The sequence below is a fragment of the Oryzias latipes genome, chromosome 12 (assembly GCF_053564925.1).
Source record: "Oryzias latipes strain Hd-rR chromosome 12, Olatipes_Hd-rR_3.1".
In the NCBI taxonomy this organism is placed as follows: Eukaryota; Metazoa; Chordata; class Actinopteri; order Beloniformes; family Adrianichthyidae; genus Oryzias; species Oryzias latipes.
Window position 1 is genome coordinate 22,957,970 of NC_136248.1, and position 10,305 is coordinate 22,968,274.

Sequence of the window (10,305 nt, forward strand, 5' to 3'; positions counted from 1 at the left end):
TTCTTTACTTTGTTATAAACGTGACTTGTCTTAGTTGAGTTGTGACTGTGACTGTGTTTTCATTTTCCTTCTTAGACCTCCGACTTTTAGTGTTTCTTGTCTAGGAAATGTTTTGTCGATGAAGTTCATCTATCCTCTTCTGTGTTTTGACATCAGCACCTTCACAGTCTATGCTATCATGTCACACCTCAAGCAATCTTTGTCTCCTTTTGTCTCCTTCACTCTTCTCAAACTGTGTACTTCCCATTTTTGTGGTCATTCAATGTCCTTTTTGCTTAATATATACTTAATGATAGTCCTAAGGCTGTCTAAAAGGATGCAGTTAGTAAGAGTAAACATCCTGGAAATAATTCATCAGACCCATTGAAGGTGACGCCTTTGCAAAGCCAATGAAGACTTCAAAAGTTGTACTCATTTATTTGAACTTACAAGCTGCATCGTTTTGGCTCTTAGGTTTCCTTTTCCTGTGTAGTTTAACCAAATATGGCCACAGATGTATGTATTTATCTTTCCTAATTAAATCCCAACAGGGAAGAAGAACTCCCTGCTGCTGCAGAAGTTCCAGAAGGATCTGAACGCAGGCGTTTTCAACACACAGGAGAACGAGATCTTGAAGCAGATTATCCGTCAGGACAGGGAAATGGTGATGATGGTGGACCGCAAGCAGTCGGTCACCGGGATGAACTCGACACCAATGTCTGGAAACTCGATCATTAACTCACCAGCCCAGCCACCCTACTCCACTGCCTTTGGTACCACCCAGCTTCAGCAGTCCTCTGCATCCATGACCTACAGTGCTTCGGCTATTGCCAATGCCTCTGTCGCCCGCATGCTGCCACCAGGTGCTGCTGCTGCAGTACAAGGGATTTACCAAGCTCCTAGTGTTTCCCATGGCAGCATGAATTCTTCCTTAGCCAACCCACAGACACCGTTGCAGCAGCCGGGAGCAGTCATGTCACCATGCTCCTTTACAGCTGCCATGTGCAGCCCACCAGTGCAGACCCCTTTGGCTAGCAGGAGCTTCCAGTATGGCTCACCCACAGCCTCCCAGCTGTCTCTAATCCAGCAGCCGCTTGCCCAACCAGCTCTATCCTCACAGCCACAGCTTGGTCCACAACCTGCTGCTGCAGGATCACCTCAACAGCAGCAGCAGCAGGTCCCGTCACCTCAGCGGGGGGACATCCACAAGAGCACACAGGCTCTTCAGTCCGGAAGCCTGAGTCGAGACATCCGACACTTATCGGCCTCCCAACCATCACTGCCACATGACACGTCTCTGGGGCCCAGAGCCCATCCAGCCTCTGGAGACTCTCTGGCCTCCATAGTGCCACCAACAGCGGCAGCCATCCAGGGAATAAATCTACAAAGTGGCATCCGCACTACGGTGCCCCAGCGGGTCAATTTGTTCCGCCAGATGTCTTCAGGAGCCTTGCCGCCTGTGCGTTCGGCTGCAGCGGCAGCAGCAGTGGCAGCAGCCTCATCGTCCTCAGCCCAGCACAGGGAATCCCCTGGATCTAGGAGAGATTCTGTCCTGAGCAGTACAGAGACTGAGCAAGACAAAATGCGATTTTCATCAAATTTATGATCTCATATTTCTCACCCATCTCCTTTTTTTTTTAACTTAAACACATTTTCAATTAATTTACCTTTTTGAAATAGAACAAAAAAGGAAAAAAATGATGAATTCCTGCATTTTATCTCTATCCAATTTTTTGCTCAACTAACCTCATAGATCTCCTGTATATATAATCCCTTGTATTATATTTTAGACAATTTTTTTCCCTGAACTTAAGAATGTATAGTATAATGATACATCTCTCTGTCTCTCTCTGTCTGTATGAATGAGTGTGTGTGTGGGCGTATGTGTATATCAATCAAATTAAAACTACAATATTGACAATGGCAATTTAAAACTGTAGTATAAACTCAAGTCTTCCTTTCTGAAAAAAAAATGAAAAATTTCATTATACGAAAATTTAATTTTAATTCATTTTCTTTCTGATTTCTTCAACTGGATGCATTTTGAATTTTTTTAAATGTTTTTTTTTTTAACTGAATGAACTGTCTTCTCCTATCAAGCAGCTTTAGACACCACTGTGGAAATATAAATGCAAGTAACTATTACAGAAAAGGAAAAACAAAATAAAAAGCACATACTGATGAAACAATTCTCATATTAATAAACTAAGGACATTTCAGAATCAGCATAAATACCATAAACAAGTGTTACGCTGTTTTCAGTGAGAAAAGAGAGTCTTCGGAGCCACTAGATCACCACAAAAGCTCACATTTAAACCATGATAGTGTTATGGGTCCAAAGGGAATAGATAATGGAACTGCTGCTTTCTATGTTTATTTTTTAAAGGAAGGTGGAGTGTGGAGATGGATGCTGTTGTTTTCCATATTTTGAGTTTAGATGACTGAGATGTTATGTAATGTTGCTTAAAAGTTCTGTGTATATTTATATTTATAAACTAAAGATTATCACCATTATGCAATAGACTGTGACATAAAGATTACTTATATGTGTGCTGTAAATAGTTTTGTAGATCTAGACTTTGCAGATACTGTGTTGTGCATTCTCTATCATAACAATGTCTTACTTTTATCAGGAACCTGGATATCATCTATATTGCGGCAGAAATTAGGGGACAAAAAATGTATGTTTTATAGGAGATGAACCTTAATGCAATAGCTAGCACTACTTGATGCTAAAACATACCTGATTGAAAGCCATTCATAGCCATTTCTAAACAAGGTTTTCGCGATATTCAGTTTTTCCGTTTAAGCTTATCACTTGTGGACAAGATCATTCTGTTAAATGTAAACACTTCTTCTTTTGCCTCATGTCCCAAAGCTGCTGAAAACCATATCATTAGTATTTCACAGAGTCGATGCTGCTTTAGATGTAGGGGTGGACTGTATTTTATCTAAAAGCTTACAAAAACCTCAATTTAACCTTCATTTTTGGTTAAGTCCATGCTGTCTTCTCATTATTGATGTAGCTACTACCAGAAAAGCATCATGTATGTTTTCACATAAAAATGCCAGGTATCAAGTTGCTCAAGTGTCCATGGGAACGTGTTTTCACCAGGTGGCATTTCTGTGCTGCCCTTTATGAGAACGAAAGGAAATGCTGGTTTGCATTAAGGTTTCTGTCTCTTTCATGATTATCTTGTGGGCTTAGGTACTCTTAACTGACCTGGGCATTAGGATGGTAAATGTAAGGAGCAAAAATACTGTGACTATCAAAAGGATAAGGGGAAACCAAATTCTAAATATTCAAAATATTATGTATTGAGTCATCTTAAACAAGCTATGGCTTACAGGTTTTTTTCTGTACCTATAGAGTAGGTTGTAAAGTTGTGCTCGAGGCCTTACTGCACTCCTCGTAATCCAATGTGACTAAAATTTCAGTCATGCACAACTTCTATTTGGAGTCACATTTTTCGTGGTACCATGCAGCCCTTCAGTTCACAGTCACTAAGCCCCTTAGAGATCCTACTTTACAAAAGATGTACAAGTCTTTACCACAGATTGTGTCGATAGTGTACCAATACCGTCCACCCACCAGTCTCATGAAAAGCATGCACTGTCACAAATACTTAGAAAGATACTATCTCAAAATGTTGACGTTAAATGTACTGTTAGATTCTTGTTTTGTTCATTGTTTGTCTGCTTAGAAGTTATCTCTGTGTGAACAGAAGCATTGACTTTTTACATGAACATCCTAAAGTATTTGTGCCTAAACTATCGCCATGTTCCATCCTTTGTTGAGAGTGTCAGCTCAGTGCATTCAAGGGTCATTTCTGCACACAGCTGCACATACTTTCTTACTATACTCTGTGTTCTATGTCTCAATGTTTTTATACAAGAAAGGAGTTAGTAACGAGTATGGCCAATTGTACGAGTTAATCCGATTGGTATCTTATGATGGGAACTTCCGTGGGAAGTTTTCACTCAGTCAGGTTATAAAATGTCATAAGGTCATGTAGTTTCAATAAAAAAAGTGCAATCTTTAGACTTGCAGTAATATCACGTTCAATGAGACATTGTACAAATTTGGAGCACCTTTATACATGTCTTTGTAGCTAGTCATTGATGTTACGGTTGAACTCTGATGTGTGGAAAGAAACTGGCCAAAGCAAAACATTCTAAGTCATTGTCTTTGTTTTAAATTGCACTTTCTGACTTACTAATGAAAAGCTAGATAATTCTTTCAGTAGGAAAGGGAGCAATACATACCAGGGGATTTTATTCTACCCTGATCTTGATTAAGGTCCTAATGAGGAAGAGGTGTTCTATTTACGAGCGAGAGTACTTAATTGTGAATATGCCATAGCGTATAAGAAAAAGTGCACAGTCAAGATGGATTGCAGCACTGTTGGTTTGTGCTGTTCTTGATACTTGCCTTTGGAGAGGGAACGCGTCCTAACTATGTGCTTTGTTTTTCACTGTCCCAACTGCAACAAACATACTGGAATGGGCATTAAAGGTCATCTATGGCTTAAATTTATGAGCTTACACATTATCAGTTTGACAACTGTCAACATATCAGCACATACATTTCTTTCTTTCCCTTTCTTTTTTTGTTTTGATGGTTCGAGTGAACAAGCAGAATGTTTAATTAGCTTGAATGATCAGATGTTTCTCATGTTTACTCATGATACGCAGAGTGGATAGTGGGGTGGGAGTGACCATGAGATGTTTGTTACCCTCAACCTTACATCACTATTGTTTGGCTCATTCATCTAACCCAAGGCTTAGAGAAACGAACTGTCAGTTGGTTACTTAATATGAAAGAATGAAAGGTAAATGTAAACTTTCTTACAATAATATGCAGACAAACAATGTTTGTCAAAAACTCTTTTTTGATTTTTTTTCTTTGTAAATAATAAACCTTGAAAATATAGAAAATAAAAGACATATTGTCATTTAAAGGGAGTGTGTATGATTCTGTTGTTTCGCAGAGGAGGGTGTCGGGTTTATTATTTACAATTTGCTGAGTTGAACCAGTGATGCTTAACCCTTGTGCTATCCTATGACCCCATCCTTACATTGACGTGTTCTCCCTACCATGACAAAGGTGGATAAAGGTGGAGAGGATTTCATGTAATCCATGGACACCAGTGAAGATCACAAATCATTGAAGAAAAAAGGTTCAGCGCACTGTTCTTGTGGGGTCTAGATGACCTCACTCCCAACGTTAAAGTGCCTATGATAGCACAAGGGATAAAGAAGAATTATCTCACAGTAGTTGCAAGCAAGAAGCAAGAAAATTATGCAGGAAGTTTAAATCAGAAGGATCATTTTTGGCATGTACCATAGACTACAGTAGAAATTTCCTTTGATGTTTGGTACAAACAGAGTTGAAAAAAGATTTATACAAATGCAAGTCAGCATGTGTCTGTCACAAAAAAAAAATGTCATTGAAGTTAGAATGGAAACACAAAAGGGTACAGAAACATATTTTTTGCAGAGCTCATCTAAGATGTTTCCTAATAAGGGTTTAACACATGGCTTCATCTCCCATCCAGCAATTGTTCAACTTCTCTTTAATTGTAGAGATTGCTTCAATTAATCGGTTGAATAAGAACCCTGATTAACATGCTTAAATGCTGGTATTGGAACCATAATCAACAAAAGACAAAGAAAGACTCACTGTCATGATAGTGTTTTTGACATTTTGTGTCATGAAATTATTGTAAATCCAGGCTAAATAAAAAATTATAATTGCATTGCTCTACATTTCATTTTTGATCAATTGTAAAAGCATTCCCAGTGGTCTTTTATTTATGATCATGTTGTTTTTAGTCAAAATAACATGTAAAAATTAGAAATTTGCCTCTGAGTAGTGAGTGGAACTGTTGGTGGGGAGTAAGCCTGCACTCATTTCCCATCATCTATTTGTTTGCATTCTCTTCTGCTTATTTGCAGAAAAAAAAGACTATATAGATATATTTAGTTTCACTTTGAAAGTAAAAAATGTTTTTATAGGCTCAGAAGAATTTTAACTTTATTTTTTCTGATAAATGACATGGCAGTCATGTGAGTAACAGGCTGTACACATTAATGATTCATGAACAATGTCAGCCTGCAATGGCTTTTTCAATGAGAAGAGGAAGAGACATAAAAGCAGCCAAAGGACATAGCGACCAATGACAGATATTTTATGTGTAATACACCTGCATAGAAAGATTCAAGCATGCAAACTGCAGAAACACACTAATTTTTTTGGCTCTGGTTTATGTTTACCTGAGAGAGCTCTTGCAGTGTTTTGCTATTAATTAAAAATTTGACCTTTATAATATTTGTTTCTCTGTGGTGTGAAAACTCAAATTTACTGTGTTACAATATTGTGTAACCTGTAATCTAACTACTTACTGCATCTCAATAGTGGAGTTCCTATTTACTTGAAGACTTTGGATAACATGAGCAGCACAACATTTGAAAAGGTGATTGGGAGAAATTCCCCCCTTTATCTGAACTTAAGCTGTGCTGAGGAGGATTTTTGTGTATGTCACAGTTTTTTCTGTAATAGACACTTTGCTCAAATGTGAGGGTTGTCATAACCAGCTTTCATCATGACACTGCTGGTTAGCTGGAGTACATGAGTGACTAACCATATTGCTGTGTGAGACATATGACCTTATGTTCTAAACATAGGCTGTAGTGGAGTGTTGTGAAATCTAAAAGCAAGTTTTATTTTCATTATGGTAAATGGGATATACGTGTATGAATTGCGTAAACTTGTGTAGCACTTTTCTACCTTGTCTACCTTCCTCGAAGGCCCAAAGTACTTTACAGTCACAGTCCCATTCACACACACGATGGCGACTCTGCTGTCGAACACTGGCAATACACCGCCAATACAAAAAGCTTATCTAAAAAAGCTCTCTGCATTGTGGTATTTCTGCATTGTACAGGCACTCGTGCTTTATATATAATTTTGTTTCTTTGAAACATGTTTAATTAACAACTCAACTGGGTAAAAAAAAACTGACTAAAATCCATCCGTCCATCTTCAGAACAGCTGAATCCTTTTCAGGGTCAAAGGCCTGCTGGAGCCAGCCCAGCTACTGTTGAGTGAGGGCGGAATACACCCTGAAAAGGTCGCCCGTCTGTTGCAGGGCCACACACATTCACACCAAGGGAAAGTTTAAAACAACCAATTAACCTATGAAGCATGTTTTTGGACTGCGGGAGGAAGCCAGAATGCCCGGAGAAAACCTACACATGCACGGGGAGAACATGCATACTCCACAAAGAAAGGTGCCCTCAGGAGTGAACACATGAATTGGGACAAAGTGTCGATCCATCCATCAAAAACCCTCTTTCATCAGTCAAAGAAACAGCAGAGGTTCTTGACAGAATGACCTGAACTTCTGTCATGAAAGGATGGTGTGGGAGACAGGGCTTGATGGCAGAAAATTTACCTACAAGACAGCTATTATGGCAGTTAATTATTTACTTGTGAAAAACACTGTTTCCGCACACACAGTCCAACAAACACACACATTCCATTCTTTGTCTCTTAGCTGACACACCACCCGATAAGATGTCTGACTGTTTTTTTGGTTTTGGCTTAAAAGTTGTTGGTACCAAGATGATGTCTCTTGGTCAATGTTGATAAAAAGAATATAGTTTGTCAATATTATAACTTATTATAAATATGCAAATAGATGCTGTGACAGAGCTCAAGTCTGTCACTTGTGTAGATTTCTAACAAAGATAGAATGACCTGAACCTCTGTCATGAACGGATGGTGTCGGAGACAGGGCTTGATGGCAGGAATTTAAAAACTTTAATGAATGAACTTAAACATGAACTAATAACAACACTACACAAAAGCAAAAAGAATGATGGAAGCAGCTGCATAATGAGGAGGGGCAGGTGAAGCTCCATGGAGTAGGGAAGGCCATGAGAGACAAATATTCAAGACAACAGAAATAGATTATGGAAGATATCCGGAAAAATCTCCACCAAATACCTTTGACTTTTTGAAGGAAAAAGCAGATCAAGAAAGCTTTTTAGCATACAATTTAAAATGTAGTTTGTCAAGTTAAAAATGTGAGGTAATCACCAGCATTATTAGTCTGTCTATTTATTTAGGACAACTTGCTGTGCAGAGAGTACCGGTAGCAGACTGTTGTTTCCCGCAGAGGGAATTACGTCATCATGTCAGGAATTGTCTTCAGAGAGAAAACAGCAGGAAAACCGGCTCAATAATGTCAGTCTACACAAACAGAAAAGTCAATCAAGATTAGATCAGTCAGGTGTCTATCTGCCCTGCATGGGAGGTAGATTTACAATAGCAGCCAGCCACACAGAAAGCCTTGTGTTTTTTTAATCAACAAGAACTCTAAGCCCACTTCCCACTTATTCCACACAGTTTTTTTTTCAGGTTTTTCCTTTAGATTTGATTAGAAATCTTATCTATGCACAACAGGGATGAAACCTGTTTGGCTGCAATGCACATTTTAAGTTATTTCCTACATGGGTGTCCCTTAAGTTTAAAAAATTCAAAAAACAAGAGAGAAATTGGATAACTTCATAAAGCTAAATAATTACATTACATTAATAATATGTAAAAAGTAACGCTTTTTTTTTATTGATTATTAATTGGTTTATTAAAAGCAATTTCATAATAAAAAAAGGAAAAGACAATAAAATAAAAATACACGGATACATTGAATCTATTTAAGGCATTAATTCATGAATTTACTAGAATATAAAAGAAAATGATGCCATCTACTTGATATTATGATTACTTCTGTCATAAATAAAAATATTTGCACCGTTTCACAGTTCACACATTACATTGAACCAATTAAATATTTCCAAAATCGATTTCGATTGAAAGTTAGCTGCCCTATGGTAAAGGCATTGCATTGCTTTTTGCTAGCTGTGACAGTAAAAAAAAACGAAGGCAACGTTAAATATTTTCAGTACAAATTCTTTATGCATTTCTTTGTTTCTTAATTTCCAGTATGTCCACATTTGCAGTGGGCACGTTAACCTTTCCAAAGAGCCGTGCTAGCATATAACGCTTAACCACAAACATCACTGCTGCACTTCTGAGACTGACCTTATGGTAGAGCACAGAGGCTTCCTGTTATCTTGTAAATCAGGTGTACACAAACCCACACAAAAAAACAAAAACAACAGAAACACGCTCACCATTTAATTTTACAGCTGGAGCAAAATCCTGATCATTATCCTAATGTCTTGTGAGTGCGCAGCTTACCTAAGAGGCTAATAAAAAAGACAAACAGGATAGCAAAGAACTGGGAGCAGTGAGGCACAATTACAGTGAATGTTGTATTTTAGACCCTGCAAGGAGGCTTTCAACAATCAAAGGTTTATTGAATAACTGTCAAAGTCATCTCATTCATACAACACATCTTTCCATCAGTCACACCTGGAGGAAGTCTTTGCTCTGAAGCCCATTCATGCATCCCCATTATTCTCCCTTCATTTCCCCAACGACCCCAAATCTGTGGCTAGTGCCAAATTATGGAAAAGTAGTTAGAAAGTGTGCAGCATTATTCAGATGGCCTGACTTTAAACAAGTCCCATCATAAGGGACAAAAGAATTGCCTCAACATTTGTTCTAAAAAGAAAATATTTGGGTTTGACTTTTGGCCATTTTTTTTATTTCTGCCAAACAGAACTAGAACAAGGTTTAATTTCCTCAAGCAAAGATTTGATTGTGACCATGTAACAATGTCTATGATCATTGTGAAAAAAACAGAACAGCCAAAAGTTGACATCAATCTGATTTAACCTTCTCTGTCTAGACCGTTTTTCTAACTGTAGCCAGAATTATATTGAAAATAATAAATAAAAGTGCTAAATTTTACTGCGGAAATTGACTGGGGGACTTTGAGCAGCAAGTATATTTAAAGAAATCCTCTCGTCAAAGGTGATTGTTAGAATCAGTTTGTAGCAAATAGTAAACACACTGAACTGCTGTAACTACGAATAATTTTGTTCTGAGATTTATTTTAAATGCTAAAAAAAATCTTCATTCTACAAGAGGTAGAGCTTCTCCAATCATTGGATTATTTTAAGACCGCATGCAGAACATCCAATAACCCAGTAGGACCTTCAAAAACCTTACAGTTAATCGTGACCAAAAAGCCTTAAATTGTAGTTATACCAGAAATGCCAGCTGTAATATGAACAAGTAAAAGAACAAAGATAAAGCCTAACCTGCTGATCTGTGGGTCAAGGCTTTGTACATTGCAGTAATTGCTGACAAATATCCACTAAACGGAAATCTCATGATTACCTGAGTAATCT

General features: G+C 38.0%; 1 protein-coding gene across 1 annotated transcript in view; it reads left to right on the top strand.

The window, feature by feature from the left end:
- The window catches only part of hcn1 (hyperpolarization activated cyclic nucleotide-gated potassium channel 1), a 74,005-nt gene extending 69,065 nt beyond the window's left edge, over positions 1-4,940 (top strand). Inside the window, exon 8 of the mRNA XM_023960750.2 lies at positions 531-4,940. Within this exon, the coding sequence (XP_023816518.1) occupies positions 531-1,585 (1,055 nt within the window). The 3' untranslated portion in view covers positions 1,586-4,940. The remainder of the gene's footprint in view (positions 1-530) is intronic.
- Positions 4,941-10,305: the final 5,365 nt, after the last annotated feature.